This window comes from Lineus longissimus, chromosome 9, assembly GCF_910592395.1.
Source record: "Lineus longissimus chromosome 9, tnLinLong1.2, whole genome shotgun sequence".
Classification (NCBI taxonomy): Eukaryota; Metazoa; Nemertea; class Pilidiophora; order Heteronemertea; family Lineidae; genus Lineus; species Lineus longissimus.
Genome location: NC_088316.1, coordinates 6,690,153 through 6,707,911, shown reverse-complemented (window position 1 = coordinate 6,707,911; position 17,759 = coordinate 6,690,153). Strand labels below are relative to the sequence as shown.

At 41.1% G+C, this 17,759-nt stretch overlaps 2 protein-coding genes across 6 annotated transcripts in view; both read left to right on the top strand.

Annotated features, from left to right (window-relative positions):
- Window positions 1-17,759, top strand: part of LOC135493600 (glycine receptor subunit alpha-2-like) — a 387,954-nt gene that overhangs the window by 74,334 nt on the left and 295,861 nt on the right. The window lies entirely within an intron of this gene.
- Window positions 2,559-4,336, top strand: LOC135493565 (uncharacterized). Its single transcript, XM_064780973.1, has 2 exons — window positions 2,559-2,900; window positions 3,869-4,336. Exons 1-2 carry the CDS (start codon window positions 2,559-2,561, stop codon window positions 4,334-4,336), a joined length of 810 nt encoding a protein of 269 aa, XP_064637043.1.

Here is a 17,759-nt window from a genome sequence, read left to right as displayed (position 1 = left end):
CTCAAACAAAATTAAGAATCATGATGAAAAAAACCCAATCAGAACTTATTATTCATTGATATCATTCAATTACTTGATATCTAAGTAGTAGTTATATTACCCTTCAATTTCGGTTCGGTTTGTTATCCACCCGATATAAGCAATTTCTTTCTTATCAATTTTGTTTAGTGGAATTTTGGTACCAAACAAGATGACAAGCATGGCTTATCATGCCAGGCTATGTAATGATAAGCACTCAGGGGTCCCCGGAGCGACGAGTTCTCGTCAAAAGGAGCTATTTTCCCTTGATTTTGCCATGTCTGGTATATCGCTGACCACACTTTCGCTATATAAACCGTATCATTTCTGTCCGTCCAGCTGCGCATGTAATTCCAAATTTTCTCTGTCAGTTAGTGTAATAACAGTTGACAAACCGTAAGTTTTAGCGAGAATTTCCTCATTTCTTTATGATGCTGAAATTGTCGGCCATGGTGTCCGTATACGGCTAGATCTCACTAATTCCGTTCCCCCTCGATCTAGCTTTGCCTTGATATCCGGATACGGCATGAGCGAATCGAGGAGTTGGGATATATGTTGTTGACCGATTTGGCGGCAACTCACCCCTCGGGGATACCTGCTTTACTGGTTAGTGTGAAGTTAAGTACGGACAGTCGGCGCAAAACTCAAATTATCTTTTACTTAGTGGTCATAATTTGAGTTTTGAACAATCCTACAGACTTCACGATGCGACATATTCGTTTCAGATTTGGATTCACACATCGAGGCATAGTGCGTGAGGGTGCTAACTATCCGTTCTTTTCTAAAAATACATTCCATTCCATTCCAAAAGGCCTCGGTTTACAATGTTCTGAATATTGCTTATTTCCGCCCAAATATTTTGGAAAAGCGATCGTGGGGATCTGGAATGCACAGATGGCTATATTTTACAAAAATAATTTCTCAAATACATGTATATCCATCCATAAAAGAGAAAACTTAAAACAAAAATCTCGCGTGCCGATCGCAAGTTATAGCTCACGGCCGTTAGACAACATTGCCCCTTTACAATATATTTGATCACATGATTCATGTGGAGGCTACGACCTGATTGGATGATCTGCGACATGACGCTGAAGTGGTGATTTGCATAGTATTTCCCTTGACAAACTTTGAATGCCTTATTTAGGATTATTCATGAGAGTCACCCAAACGGGAAGTGAATAATAATAAGGTTATCTTCCAGGAATAATAGCCATGTCATCATTACTTCTTAATATTAACTACTTAATATTTCGCCATGGTATCATTTTTAAAGTAGGTAAGATCGGTTCATTTTCAAACAATTCTCACGAGTGTATAAGAACCAATATCGAGGGACTCTTATGAACCAAAAATACCACCTAACAAGGTTCTACTTACGTAAATAGAAAATTTTAAAGTGAAAAATCGCGAGCCCGGTGTAACATCTGTGGTTGTTTCCCATGTGTCAGTGTTTCCAAACAATAGGCAGCTAGAGAGACCATGACTTTTCAATAGGGGGAAACACAGAAAAACTTGTCAATCTATATTTTAGCGTTTCCAAACAATGAGGGGAAACACTCAAAAATAGAAACACTCAAAAACATTACACCGGGTCTCCAGTGTTTGGTTATTCAACCCATCGTTGTCGCGGTGATCGGCAAGCTATTTATAGTAACAGTGGAAAGCGGTTTTTCCCAAAAGTAAAAAATCACCGACCTAAGGGCCGTGAGCTTTGTTATTGTAATTCACGTCTTTCCCTCCACTGCCTTTAGCTGTTCGGATATTCTTTGGTCACTTGCGTTCACTTCTGGTCAAACCAGGTCAACGGGCCTATCTGTGATTGACCGACCATGAAAGCCAAAAATGGAGTTATTTGTCGACGATAAAACGTGCCGGTTTAGCAGTCAAAAATGTCCTTTTGGAAAATGCGTCCACCGTGTTGTGTTTCTGACAGATTAAGAAATATGGTTCAATAGAGACCACGAAGCAAGGGACGTCAGCAGAAGTCAGTTTGGTATTACGCCCCGATCACTATTTTACAGACCCGACTGCATCCACAACGAGTACCAAAGATACAGTTTTGTAACCTTTTTGTAACAGGGTAAAAAACTGTTACCTTTCAGGTAACATTGGCTGTGGGTATCTGGTAAGGCTACCTCCGAGTTTATTTTCACCAAATTTGTGCGCATGTATTTACAGCTTGATATTATGATAGGGATATCGTAATGGTTGAACGAGCGTAGCAATTACATGTAGTTGCATTTCAAATTCCAATGTTTATATTAAATCATCATATTACAGATGTATTAAACCACAGCGGAGGTGATGGTCTTCCACAAGCAGTTTCCCAACCCTGCTGCGAGAAGTTGATACCAGGTTTCTTCACAGGGCCTTTAACAGTTATGTCATGTTGACTGACCAAAGATAGGTCCTTTCGGAAACTTTTTGTTATGTCAGACAGTGCTCTCAGTGAATAGGACTGGTTCTATTTTGCAATAAACTTCCAGCAAGTATTCAATGCATTGGTCATTTGGCGCATATGCATAGCTACCAGCAACATGGAAGCAAGCAAAGAATGGAGTCGGAACGACACGTTCCAACTGATAGCTGTATATGAGGGCAACCCGTGCCTATGGGATGTGCAATCTAATCTCTACAGAGACAGGGGAAAGAAGGCGTTGGCATGGAAAGAAATTGGGGCAGTTGTGGAGAGAGATGTTACAGAATGCCAACGGAAGATACACAACCTCCGCAATCAGTACACAGCTGAGATAAAGAAGATGGGGAAAAAGAAGTCAGGGCAAGGCACTGATGAAAACTACGTGTCTAAATGGCCGTTCTTTCAAGTGCTAATGTTCATTAAGGGAGGAATGGCAGGAAGAAATTCAACAACTAATTTGGTAAGCGCTGCATTTTTATTTCGTATTTTTTCATACATCGTGTTTGCTCTTGCTTCTGAAACTGTCATCATTTAGCATCATTACATCAATCCATACTGCCAAGGAACTTCTCCTTGTGGAGATAGGAAGTAATCCCGCAATTCATCTCTGATTGCTGTAGCAGTGAGCGCATGGTGATTTCCAGCTAATTGCTCAATGGGAAGCAGGTTATCACTGGGCATACCCTCTTTTCGCCAAGAACCAGGTATGCGTGTACCTTCATTATCCTGATCGAAAGTACCAGGCGGAGCATACCTGCTACGACAGGAGGTTTTCTTTGATATCATGAAGTTGTGTAATGCGCACGAAGCCAACACTATTGTTTCCGTTTCTTCCGGCCCTACTGGTATTGGCTTTCGAAAGACTCGAAAAAAGCTGGACAGCAGTCCGAAAGCATTTTCGACAATTCTTCTCGCCCTTGACAACCTGTAGTTGAAAATACGCATCGCTCCCGGGATATTACGTAACGGGTACGGTTTCATTATGTTTTCACGAAGTGGAAATGCATCATCAGCTACTATAACGTACGGTACCTTGCTGTTTCGTCCTGGGAGAACTTCCGGGGGCGGTAAATGAAGTGTTTTGTTTTCGAGACCCAAAGCCAATGAGCATTTCGCGAAAACTCCTCCGTCTGCGACCCTGCCATTACATCCAACATCAATGAACGAAAATTTGTATTCGCCATCCACCATTGCCATAAGCACTATACTGTGGAATCCTTTGTAATTGTAGTAGTAACTTCCGGATGACCGCGGAGCTTGCATCGTAACGTGCTTACCATCGAGTGCACCAATACATCTGGGGAAGTTCCACCTTTCCTCAAACTCACGTGCAAGGTTCAGCCATTGCTCAGTATCCGCAGGAAACTGGAAGGAATGGAATGAAATGTCTAGTTACTTCACTTATTGCGTAAAAATATCTATTTTCAGACTCCAAAACAGAATGCCCCGGCTGAAGGGAATGAAGAGGCTATTCCAGTGGAAAACAATGATAACCAGATTGACGATGACCCTGACGAAATTACCCCGCCACCCCCACACCCGGAAGTTCGTAAATCTGCCAGAAAACGGAAAAGGAAAACTACTGAGAATGAAATTCTGCAAAAGGCCTGTGCTGTCATGTCACAAGAAACAGATGAATTTGACACGTTTGGTACGTTCGTAGCATCCGATTTGAGAGGATTGAAAAATGAATCGAAGAGAAGGAAACTGAAACGTAAGATTCAAAGGATGATTCTGGAAATGACAGAGAATTCAGATGATGACCAACAGAGCCAGATGACTACACCTCCAAGCACGTCCCGAAGCTCAACGACCAGCATGATGCTTCAAGGATTCAACTATCAGCCGGGTACAAATTACAGTGGTGAAAATATGCCATCGTTTGGCATGCAGTAATTCAGCCTTCCATCGTGTTACCCCTGAAATTTGTATAGGACATTATCAATTTGACATCCAATATTTTTCAAAACATTTGGTAGGCCAGCAGTGTGTGCTGCTAACTTTAAACGCTTCAGTTAATTTTGATTTTTATGATTACCTTCAAGTTTTCATCTTTAAGAACTTCGTGTATGGCTCTGCAAACCTCCGGGACGATTCGAGATATGGTTATTTCAGAAACGCGGTATAAGTACATCAAGCTACAGAATGAGTCCCCTGCAATGATAAAAATCATTTTAGACTCTACTAGACAATCACATATTCGAAAACAAGACAAATATACTAGTATTGCACATGTTAAACATTCAGCGTATTTCTGTTTGCAATATGAAATAAAACTTATTTTTTTGTAAATTTTCAACGGTTTCAACTTGTCTTTTCTTTAAAAAGCCTTACCTGTTGCCAAAAAACGTATGGTGAGCGACAATCTTTCCCTCACCGAAATGGCCTGTCTCAGTGGAGTGTCCTGCTTGTGGATAATGGGCCCAACCAGTATTGCCAACTCTTCGAAATCAGCTGCTGTCATGCGCAGGAAATTTCGAAGATGCTTCGGATCTTCAAGGAGTAATTCCTGCTGAAGAGCATGATAGGCCCCATAGGTTTCTCTTCTCATCAGCCACCTGTGAACCCAGATCTTGTGTTTCCTCTTCGGTTTCCTCTTCTTTTGTAGAATAATGTACACCGCAGCCGCGGCTGCTACCTCCGCTCTCTTTGAAGGCAACATACTAAATGACCTTTCCCAATAGGCCTAACTCGCACGTGGAGGGATCAATGACCGTCCGATGGCTGTTTTCAGACAGTTTTACTCTCACGTGGAAGAAGCTACGAAAACATTCTCTCAAGAGAAACTCGCGATAGCTAGAAATCCTCTCTCAGATAGGAACTATCAGAACAATTTTCTCGCACGTGGATGAATCAAATACATTTATGTCGACAGTCACTGAGAGAAAATGTCGAAACTTTCTCTCACGTGGAATGTCGCCTTAATTCAGATGTATAGAATAATAATTAACATAACAAAGGAATACATTACATCATTAAGTCTTATTGAAGTTATACACTTTCCCATGGATGACATTCCGTGCACTGTAGTGCACCAAGCTGATTGTTGTGATCATCTTGTGCCCAGCATGGTTTGACATCAGCCAGCTCAACAACAATATCAGGTAATCTACGGAATACTACGGAAATATTTTCCCATTCTTTGACAGTTAATGTTATACCTTTCTTGGTGGGTTTGGACACTGCATCGTGTAAACGTCACGCAGCACCTGGATATTTTTTACTCACGCCGCTGTCCAAGCCTGTGTTAAAGGTCAGTCTCAGACGTCCTCGTTGCCTGGCAATTAGGGTAGGAATACATATCGTCTGCTGAACGTCTTGATCTTATGCTTATTATCAAAACATTCCTTATGCGAGTCTTTGTTGAGATGACACGTTGATTCTCTAAAGGTAAACTCCTCGCAAGTATTGTTGCTTTGCCCGCAAATGTGTCCGCATTCGAGTCGTGAGCGAGCTGGGATATACGTCACTAACTCTGTCAATATATCCCGTAGTTTACGTTTAACGAAGAGAAGATTTGAGGCTGTTTTGGTAAAATGACAGAAAGAAAGAAAGAGGAATCATTGTGCAATAATTGTAATACTGTGCAAGCCTTTATTTATCAAAACATGTGTTTAATGATACAATGTAACGCTATTTGGCAGCATTTATGTAGCCTATTATTTCCAGTACTTTTTACTATTAGAACTTTAGACAAGTCATCGACTAATGATAACCGATTTCGTGACTACCGTCACACGACGCGCAAGTACTTTACACAAGATAGGCCTACCATTAGTGCCTCATAACCATGCTTATTAGAGAGCATTTCACACCAAAGCCTATCACTTATTTTCAATACATCAGAAAAACGTAGCGTATAGCTATGCCCGCTAAAAGGTAACTAAGCGCACGACAATTGCTTGCTATCATCGTTGAAAATCATCCGTCACCCATGACTCTTGATTACAATGAAATCACTCTCACGAATAAAAGGCTTTGGGCGCCGTTGAAACACTCTCTAAATCGCGCCTGTTGGTTTTTCTCTCACCCTTGCTTTCCCAGAAGATGCTGCCGACTTGCCTGGGCCTGAGGATGTATGGAAACACCATCAACCTGGCCATCGAACCAACGAAAAAGCAATTGTCTCCACATGCATCGCTTCCTAGTGTTATGGGGTTTGAATGTTTCGCATAAAAAGCCTGACCGCCTTGTGTGTCCTGTTCTTTTCCGTTGATATAAATACGGAAAATATCTCTCAGGCGGTCTGCTGTAACTGCTACAGAGACCCATTCTTTACGCCCGAAGGTGTTGTTTTGGACTGCTGTTAAATGTTTCGTCCCTAGCAGTTTCTCGACATTGCAATCTCGATTCCATTTGACTCCGACCTGATGATTATGTGTGAGCCAAAGAGCAAAAAACGAACACTTGTGTAAACAATCAAAAATATACGCCTTACGGTCCAGACATCGTACACTGATGAAGATAGCGAAGGAAATTTGCGTAAACCGGTCTATGTCGATGGGCGACATTTGAACCCAGTGCTTGCGTTCGTAAAGTGAAAGGACAGTTCCGAACTGTGAAGACCTAATGTATTCAGCCCCATGAGTTATGCTTGAATGCAGAAGATAGAACGTAGAAAGATAAATTGAGAATCGAGCTTTCTTCCCCTGTCCACCATTGTCGGTGAGGCATTGTTAGTAGCTTCGCTGCATTCCGCTTCAAAGAAACGACAGTTTAAAGATTGGGTCATAGGACAATGTTATTAATGCAGGGATAAGTTTACTTTAAAAACTGTCCCTTCATCAGCACCAAATGGGACACTCTATTTAAAGGAATGACCGAGCTATCTTACCTTACTCCTTTATCTGTCCCGTCAAGTCGGTAACCAAACATGCCAAATGCTGCAGAATATTGAGCTCGCATCTTCTTTTTTTTTCAGGACAAGGCGGACTATTCATTTACTCTGCTTATTCTTCTCATATGTTTTTTGTAAACTTTCTGAAAGTGCTTGCTTTACCATTTGTTTCAACCATTAGACGGTAGAAACATGCACACACATATGGCAAGCCGTTCGTCCAATAAATAATAAAACCTAGTTATCTTGAAAAGAACCTGGTTTTCTTCTTTAAAAACCTGGTTTCATGGAAGAAAACCATGTTTTTTTTTCAATGAAACTAAGTTTTTAAAGAAGAAAACATGGTTTTCTTCCCGAAAAAGGGTGTTTTCAACAAGAAAACTAGGTTTTCTTCCATAAAACTAGGTTTTTTAAAAATAACTTATTCTTTTTAGATAAAGTGTAGTTCCATGATTTCTCTTCAAAACCAAGTTTCGAAAAAAGAAAAAAACATGTTTTCATCCAGCCATTTAATAATTAAAACAACCTAGTTTTTTTCATAAAAACCTGGTTTTCTTCCAAAAAAAAAATAGTTTCGTTGAAGAAACCATGGTTTTTTTCCATGAAACTTGTTTTTTTTAAGAAGAAAACTTAGTTTCGAAAGAAGAAAACTTGGTTTCGAAACAACCTAGTCTTTTAACCTCAGCACTCACGTGGCTCCTTTGGGGCGAGATTGGCGATCCACGTTAGTTTTCCCGGGTTGTGCGGCCTTTGGTACGACTGTTCCTTTCCCTCTCACGATAAAATTCTATTATCAATTTCATGATTGCGGCTCTGCAAAAATTGTCGTCATAAATTGTTGAATCATAAGCTCAAAATACATCGTCAAGAACATACCATGCATTCCGCTTCATTGCGTATTTGTACTTGTAGAACGTAATGGGGCGTGCGTGCTAGGTCTGAGGAAATCCGTTTACCCAAGTTGCTAACCAGGGTAAGCAAAGTCCAACCTCTCCCCTGCCATGCTTTGGCCAGTCCGGGACGAGGTAAAAAGACTAGGTTTTGAAAATAACCTGGTCTTTTTCATTAAAAACTTGGTTTTGAAAAAGAAATGCATATAACCTTGTTTTATTCCACAAAACATAGTTTTCTTCCATGAAACTAGGTTTTCTTGGACGAAGCATAGGTTGATTTTAAAAACCAAGTTATCTTGTTAAAAAAAATTTTTTTTTAAAGAAAACTAGGTTTTTTTTAATCAACTTGTTCTTCTTGCAAGAAAACATAGTTTCATGGATGGTTTTCTTCCATGAAACTAAGTTTTTTAAGAAGAAAACCAGTTTTTTTCTCAATAAAACCTGGTTTTCTTAATTATTAGACAGACGGCTTGCCATACAAACATGGTAGAAACATGCACACACGGCCTGGCGCGGGATTCCTTTTGCACCTCCTGTGGTATACGCCGACATAGGACCGCGGTCAAACTTCACGTCCGCCCAATAGCATGACAATAACATCATTACCAGTGTCATCGTAGTCGGGTTAATCCAGAAGGAAAAAAGACCTCTGCACCGAGGGCTTACTTTCGACTACTCGGGGTTACAATCGGAATAGCGTGATAATAACGTGGATTCGCTGGTCCTTCTAAAACCATATTCAATTGCCGATCTATCAGCGTTGTATGCGTCGGGATTCATCCTCCGAAGGTTGAGGCTTTTTAGGATTGTCGCACAAAGCTGTGATAATTCAGCATGTGTAGCAAAACAGTGAACCACATGTAATACTAGGTCAGCAGCTTACGGTTGAGGCACTTAGAGGGATATGTGCTGCGATAGAAACCACAGATGAAAGCGAACGCAGAAACGACGAAGTACAGACAGCTTTTGCAGTAATGTACATGCGTTCTCCAATTATATAATGTGATTATGTAAGCGACGCGATCGACTGAGTAACGGGAATACATGACTATCAGAATAGACCTGATCGAAATCGGGCGTCAAGTAAAAATCATACAATAGTGTGATGGTTTTTCACCACTATGCTGGGGCTGTGTACATGTTGTAAAACAAAAACAGGAGAACACAAAAGGTCTATTGACAAGCCTTTTGTCAGGGAGCAGATCAGTTCTCTCTCATGTGGTTCGAAACAATGCACGTAAACTCTGCATATTCGTTTGTCCAATCTTCCAAGGGGAAACAATTAAACCGTCTCATCAGCACAAACAGGGATAGGTTGTGCAGTTGCTAAAATTGAGAGTTGTAATTTGATCTAAATTGCTATGACAAAATACTACTATATTTTTTCTCCTGAAAACGCTGCCAAAGTGAGTTTTTCGGTTTTATGTTTTTTATGGGTTGACCATAGGCACCATCGATTTGGCTAGAATTTGAAAGCCTAAAAGCAATTAAAACCCTTTCTAAATGAAGTGAATATACCAACTTCAAGGATGGGCGTCTGTACTCTATGTTTTCTGGATAACAATGAACTGGATCACACTCATGAAATTCGCAGTTACCTCGTTTTGACCGAGTTCTAATGGCTTTAGGATTTCAGGTTCGTCCCGGGCCTTATGGTCAACCCTTTTAGGCCTACGCAATTCGTTAAAAACTTTCTATTTGTAATTGATTTAAAAAATGTCCAATTGTAAAAATACATACATTCTGAATTCTGTGCACTCGCGCCAGCCGATTTATGTCGTAGCATAATTCACGAGATCCGAGGTTTTGATTGGTTGATGTATGCCGCATCCAATTCCGATTTATGCCGTGGCATAATTCAGAATACTGTGCACTCGCGCCAGTCAATTCGCAATTATGGTGCACCATAAATTGACCAATCAAAACCTCGGATCTCGTGAATAATGCCGCGGCATAATGCTGAACTGTGGTGTTGGTCTATTTGGCAAAAGCAGTCGACCAATCAGATAACCGGGAATTGTGGACGGAAGTGTCATTTATGGAGGACGGAAGTGAGAATTGTGGACACGATTTGTGGGTTGATGTTATTTTCAACACACGATTGCAGAATCATGCGATCTATGAGATTTCGCGGAAAAGAAATTATATAAAAACGCACGTGCGAAGCTCAAATGTCAACAAATGCACGTGGATTACTTAACCTGGGTTCTCTCTATTCCTTCTGATTGCATGCGTTCCTTGATCTCAAGCCCTTCATAGTCCTGATATTCTTAACTACCCTAAAATACTTCCCTGGAGATCTTTGGAGATTTGCGTTTTTTACAATTTCATTTCCGGCGAAATCTCAAAGATCACATGACCTGCAATCGTGTATTGAAAATTACATCAACCCACAAATCACGTGCAGAATTCTCACCTCCATAAATGACGCTTCCGTCCACAATTGCAATTTATGCCTCGGCATAATTCACGAGATCCGATGTTTTGATTGGTTGATTTATATGGTGCACTACAATTCCGATATTCTGAATTCTGTCCACTCGCGCCAGTCATATACGTGGCTAATAGACCAACGACAACAACATGAGTAGAGCATGTGGATGATGACCAGCCTTGGACACCGCAGAGAGGAGTATATGAGATCACCTGTCTTAGAAGATCTTTTATCAGTTTCACGGACATTTTGTCTAGTTTAAACAAAAAAGACAACAAATTAGCGTCACATGTTCCCGAGTTCTTCAAATACATGCTGGGGTGATATGCATAAAAACTAGTAAATATTTCTTATTTAAAATTTGCAGTATTTACGGCCATCAGTATGCATAAAGCTGAAGTTAAACATTAAGAGTGTTTACTATCAGCTGAAGCATGAGATATTTATTACCTTGTCTAGTGTTTACTCAAAAAGTAGTAAATACTTCAATCGGAATGCATAAAATAAAGTAAATACTACATATTATGTAGCAAATACTTCAAAATCCTAAAGTAGCCCAAGACCAACCTTGGAAGTAAAGCACAACGGACAAACGTCTTTAAATGGCAGCGTGCAATAATGAACGTTTTGAAGAAGATGAAGAAGATGAAGAATGTCCTTACCAATATCTCGTCATATCAATGCAACCTGGTTTCAGGTTTCACGAAGAAAATGTCATTTGGATGTAACTGCTTTTTCGGGGAAGTAAGAAGTATTAACTGTTAAGTTTTATGTTTATCGTTCATAGACTACTTCGAAATAAATAACAAAATGGTCGAACTGCCGAACAATAGTTAAAAACATCATCAGTTAGCTTATAAGTAAGTAAAGTTTGAAAGGGCCAGCCATCTCTCGGCTGATGAGACACTCTTTACTTCCAAACTCCTATCTCTAATAATAATAATAATAATAATATTCATTAACCTCCTAAAAGGGGAACATCAGAATGAAAATACAATGGTTACAAAATGTACAGGTGGTAAAGTGACGGAGATTAAAATGCCCGAACCAAGAGCTTAACCATCCGGCGCTCATCAGAATCCACAATGTTGTACCTGTCGATGAAAATGAGGGACTTCAGTGAGTCAGTAACCCATCCTCGGCGATTGACAAAGCCCTATAACGTGACATAGTGAACGGGGTTTGCTAAAAGAAGCTACAACAGTACGAGCTAGTCCCTTGTTTACAATGGTACTTAAAAGCATGCCTTTAATACATCCAAATCCGGCTAAAAACCTCGGTAAAAGAAATGCTTTTAAAATACGAGCTGGAGACTCGTTTTAAAATGCGATTAAAAAAAGGGAAATTATTCCATTTATATCTACAGCAGATACCGGTTTGATATTGAGGGGCGCCAACAGCTTACTTTTGTGGCTCCTCTTTGGCTGACCTTAAATACGCTTAAAATGATTACTTTGAAAGTTATCTAAAAGTTCAAATCTGTCGCACATATATTCACACTTGAACGCCCATAAGCTGCAATAGGGCTAACTGCAGATTTCCAAAGATACTGTTTAGCTTCTGAAGAAGGCCCAGGATAGCAAAGGCCTATATTGGAAATGCTGAAGGCACTGCAGTTAGCGGCCGAAAACCGGTTCTCATCAACAAGAACGGTAGAAGTCAAGGCACTGCAAAATTTGACACCCAGTATATCAATCCTATTCTTGTAGTAATAGTATCAACGCCGAGCGCCATGTGGGATGGCCGATATGTTGTTACCAAGCGTTATACATTTAGTTTTAGCAAGGCCAAACACAAATCGCCATTTCTTGGCATAAGCTGCACAGATATCCATCAAACCCTGAAGACCTGGGACACAGGCCGCTAGCAGAGTGGTGTCGTCAGCATACGCGAAGGTGTTAAATAAGATATGGACAAGCCTCAGACGGTGGCTGAATTAGAGAGTTCTTGAAGAAGGTCATCGGGGAACATAGTGAAAAATATAGGGGGAAGAAGCTAACCTGACGGATACCCCTAGTAACACCGAACACATCACTAACCATATATTCCACGTTATCACAGCCTTCAGGCTAGTCTACCATACATATAAAATCAACCAGTGGTTGAAGGTGATACGTGGCAAAAGCTTATAAAAGAGACCATCATGTCATACTCTATCAAAGCACTTTTCGGCATCACGACTGCCTGCATATACTGGACTAGATTTAGAATTGAATTAGTGACAGTGTCATCAAATAATGTGCATGCTTGGTCTATACCGAGGCCCTCCCTGAACCCAAACTGTGTGATACCGAAACTGTCACAATCAGGCTTAAGCATTAACTCCAGCAGTTTAGAATAACAGGTGCTCACAGTGATTCGTCGATAGTTTGCAGGGTTATTAGGGTATAAGGTAGGTTTCTTTAAAATCGGAACAATGGCCCCAAACATCATTTCGGCCCCAACAACATGCCAAGTAAGCATAACACTAAAAACTTTACTCAAGAATCACAAACGGGCGACCATTTTAGTCCTGCTCCAGGTCAGACATACTCGATTTAACAAAAACGACAAGGGATGGTTGAGAGAACGGATCAAAAGTGGGGCAGACAGTGGCCAGGGCATCCGGAATATTAGAATATCAAGTTTCATTTAGACACATTACATCACACTCCTGGAGCCTATTGGCAATGTACGAAACACTAAACTTGAATCCATGACAATTGAATGATTCGCAGTGGATAGTAACGCCCTTATTTGCTCAAGCCTCTCGAGTATCCTTCGCATGCGTCACCGAGCCGATATCCACTTTCTAATGCCAGGCGCCTCGCGAGAAGATAGTTGGTACCCTATATTTAACGAGCTGGATAATCAACCGGCCGCATCGGAAAGAGGTTACCAGCGGTTCTCGAACCTTCGACCTTCCGTTCACGAGGTGGACGCATTGACCACTAGGCCATCGAGATATAACCTCTGTCCAGGCTTCTGAATAGGCGGGCAACAACAACAAGTAAGTACTAGTCTAGTAGAAGCAATAACTTGGAAGTAAAAGGTAAATATTATTCATATACGAAATATACCTTTTACCTATACTACATATGGTACGTACAAAATACGGAGTAGCATGTACGGATAATGCTCCCAACACATTGCAATAGGATACCAACACAATGAATAGAAAACATGCTCGATTTTCAATGAACTTGGTGGCCACTTCACGAACAGTGAATAATAAATACCATATCAGTATTTGGTGCATCCTTGCACGTATGTTTGAACGATGCACCAACATTTCTCCAAAATCAATTTGACAACATCAACGTATTTCTCTAGAGATAGAAAGACATTATAGTGGAGATCAGGTGTCGGAATTAGGAAGTCCTAATTTTGTTGTTCTGAACTTGGCTAAATTATTTGTTTCTTGAACGTATCAACGTTTTCTTAATTTTTAAGATAAATAAAAAAGCAAATTAAAGCAAAGTTCCATGTCATAATGAGAATCTATGTTGATTACGTATGTCGTCCATCCTGCAGTTACAGACTGAAACGATTGTCAATGTTACCGCTTGATCACAAAAGTCGAGACATTTTGCAGGTTTTCCAGATTTTTTTCGTTTTTTTGCCACGAACGCAATATTTAACCTGCTATAAAACTCGCTCTAGTCGGTCAAAATTGAAAGATATGAATATCCCATTAGATAACATTAAATGTAACCATATGATACCATTCTATTAGTCCAAAATGCACCAACAGCATTTTAGCATACTAAACTGCTAAAAACAAAAACATTGTGAAATACTGGAGACAAAGAACGCATTCCGCAAATTATTTTCAAATCAATGACATCGCTACTACTCAAAACTATCGGAAAGTAAAAGTCGAAACATGACACTTTTCATACCAATGTTGTCTTTGTATCTATATCTAACTAGCTTTATTAAAATCAGTAATGGTTATGTTCAGCTGATCGAAAAGTGTGTTCAAATTGCGGAGTCCGAAGGAGACCAACTTCTGGATGACCAGGGGAACGGGAATATTCCAATCCTTGACAGCTTCACACCTACCACTGAAGATGAGGTTAGGAAGCTTGTCCTGTCGCTCCCGTCCAAGAGTTGTACGCAGGATCCTATTCCCACAACCCTATTGAAGGACTGCATAGGTTCTCTTCTGCCGGTGCTTGTTGCCATTATCAATAAATCTCTTCAGCAAGGCCATCTTCCCACTGCGCTAAAATTTGCCCTTGTGAAACCGTTACTGAAAAAACCATCGCTGGGTAAGGATGAGCTCGGCAATTATAGACCGGTCTCAAACATGACATACCTGTCCAAGCTTATCGAAAGGATCATCGCGGTACGTCTCAGGGATCATATGTCATCGAACCAGTTATTTGATCCTAATCAGTCCGCTTATAGACAGGGACATAGTACGGAAACGGTCCTTCTTAAAGTTACGGATGAGATCCTTACATCCCTGGGTGTTGGGGATGAAGTGCTTTTAGTACTTCTTGATCTCTCAGCCGCATTTGATACGGTTGACCACGCCCTACTTTTGGATCGACTACGAAATAGGATTGGATTGACTGAATCTGCATTCGATTGGTTTAAATCCTACCTTGAGGACAGACAGCTCTCGGTGACAATCTGTGGTGTTTTTTCTGATCGTGTTTCATTGGAATTTGGCGTTCCACAAGGTTCAGTTCTCGGCCCGGTCCTATTTACAATCTACACAATTCCTCTAGGCGACGTGATGCACAGGTGCAGTATTCCGTATCAGCTGTTTGTTGATGACAATCAGCTGTTGAAGTCGGCTCGCCGTGGTGACGAGTCCCAATGTACAGCGTTGGTTACAAGCATGGAGGATGGTATTAGGAATATAAAAACGTGGCTTTCAAAAAACATGCTTGCCCTTAATGCGCCAAAGACCGACATGGCTAACTTTGTCAGCGCCAGGGGATCGGGCTCTATACCGGGGATCAACATTGACGGTGTCTGGATTCAGTGTTCCAAGTGTGTTAAGGATTTGGGGGCATGGTTGGAAGGGGACATGAGCATGCGCATGCAGGTAAAAATGACTTGCAAAGCCGCCGTCGCCAGTCTTTATAAGATCGGCCGCATTAGGAAATTCTTGGACAAACGCAGTGCTGAAAGGCTGGTCCAAGCCTTCATTACATCAAGGCTTGATTCCAACAATGGAATTCTATACGGTCTGCCTGATACGACTCTTGCACCGTTGCAACGGGTGCAAAATATGGCAGCAAGGCTGATATGTCGCGCAAAGAAATTTGACCATGTAACGCCCTTACTCAAGGAGCTACACTGGCTTCCCATCAAAGCCAGGATTGAATTCAAAGTTCTGTGTGTGATCCACAAGTCACTAAATGGTGTCGGACCGGAGTACTTCAATGACCTCCTCCTGGAAACAGAAGGTCGCACTCGGTCAGCCACTTTCAAGACCCTTCAGGTCAAGCGGACCAGATCGAGGTACGGTGACCGCAGCTTTTCAAGGTGCGGCCCGTACCTCTGGAATAAACTTTCACTTGAACTGAGGTCCCAGCCAGAGACAATGTTCAAAAAACAATTAAAAACTCTGCTTTTTAATCGATTCTTCGGGGAGGTGGCGCTTTGAGCGTGGTGCTACCACGGAAAGGCGCCCTATAAGTGTAGCATTCATTCATTCATTCATTCAAATTCCAGTTGTGTGGGGTTAGCCTGGGTCAACGCGTGGCCCGGGAGAGATATGTCCCAACACGCGTCTTTCGGAACGGGCGGTGGATTCGATGTTAAAACCATACGTTCCCTAGTTGCCTGACTCTTTATTTGAAAGACTGTGATTCTAAAAACATTTCAGAAAGACCACTCAAACGTTAAAATCTGCTATTCTTTATCAACGCACTGTACTAGCATCGAATTGTTTGATTATCTTGAGAAAAACTAGCCATTTTACTCTTCCGCCTTGGCGACCACAACGCAATTGTCATCGGAATAAAAGGACTACGTACTCCCCCAATGGAGACCCTTTCAGGTTAGAGAGCAAATTATATAGGCAGATGGTTTGTGATAATATGGTAAATTTGATAATGTTTTCGCTCGAATTCATAAGAAATTTAAATATGTTGCACAGAAATGATGAAATTTTGTTTGGACGCTGTGTTTTCAGTTTGAAATCGTCAAGTGTGCGTGTGACATTTTCCCGTGAAGTTGATTATTGTAATCCTAGGGTCGACCGAATCGAAACTCCGATAGCGAAGCTGGCAAAAGTGACCCTAACAACGCCTATCAACAGATAGTGTGCCAGCGCTGGTAAAATGGCAGAATCCAAACGCTGTTAGTGCCCTGTTAGACTATGCCACCGGTAGGCTATCAGTATCGAAAGCTATCGTGATGGTAGGCCCATTTCCTGGACCGAGGTTAAAGGCCATATATCAAGTTTTTTTGCCATTTTCTGCTGTAAGACGATTTCAAAAGTGTACCTAACACTTTATACAATACAGAAAACCAAATGCAATTAGCTCCATCCATTTTGAAGATATAGCCAATTATGTGTTTGACAACTTGATTACCTAATCAGGCTAGCAACTGGCTTGTTAGAGCCAGGCGGCGGGTTCAGCAAAAGTTGTGATGTAGATCAGGTTATCTGTACATGTCATGCAATTGTCATCGGAATAAAAGGACTACGTACTCCCCCAATGGAGACCCTTTCAGGTTAGATAGCAAATTATATAGGCAGATGGTTTGTGATAATATGGTAAATTTGATAATGTTTTCGCTCGAATTCATAAGAAATTTAAATATGTTGCACAGAAATGATGAAATTTTGTTTGGACGCTGTGTTTTCAGTTTGAAATCGTCAGGTGTGCGTGTGACATTTTCCCGTGAAGTTGATTATTGTCATCCTAGGGTCGACCGAATCGAAACTCCGATAGCGAAGCTGGCAAAAGTGACCCTAACAACGCCTATCAACAGATAGTGTGCCAGCGCTGGTAAAATGGCAGAATCCAAACGCTGTTAGTGCCCTGTTAGACTATGCCACCGGTAGGCTATCAGTATCGAAAGCTATCGTGATGGTAGGCCCATTTCCTGGACCGAGGTTAAAGGCCATATATCAAGTTTTTTTGCCATTTTCTGCTGTAAGACGATTTCAAAAGTGTACCTAACACTTTATACAATACAGAAAAC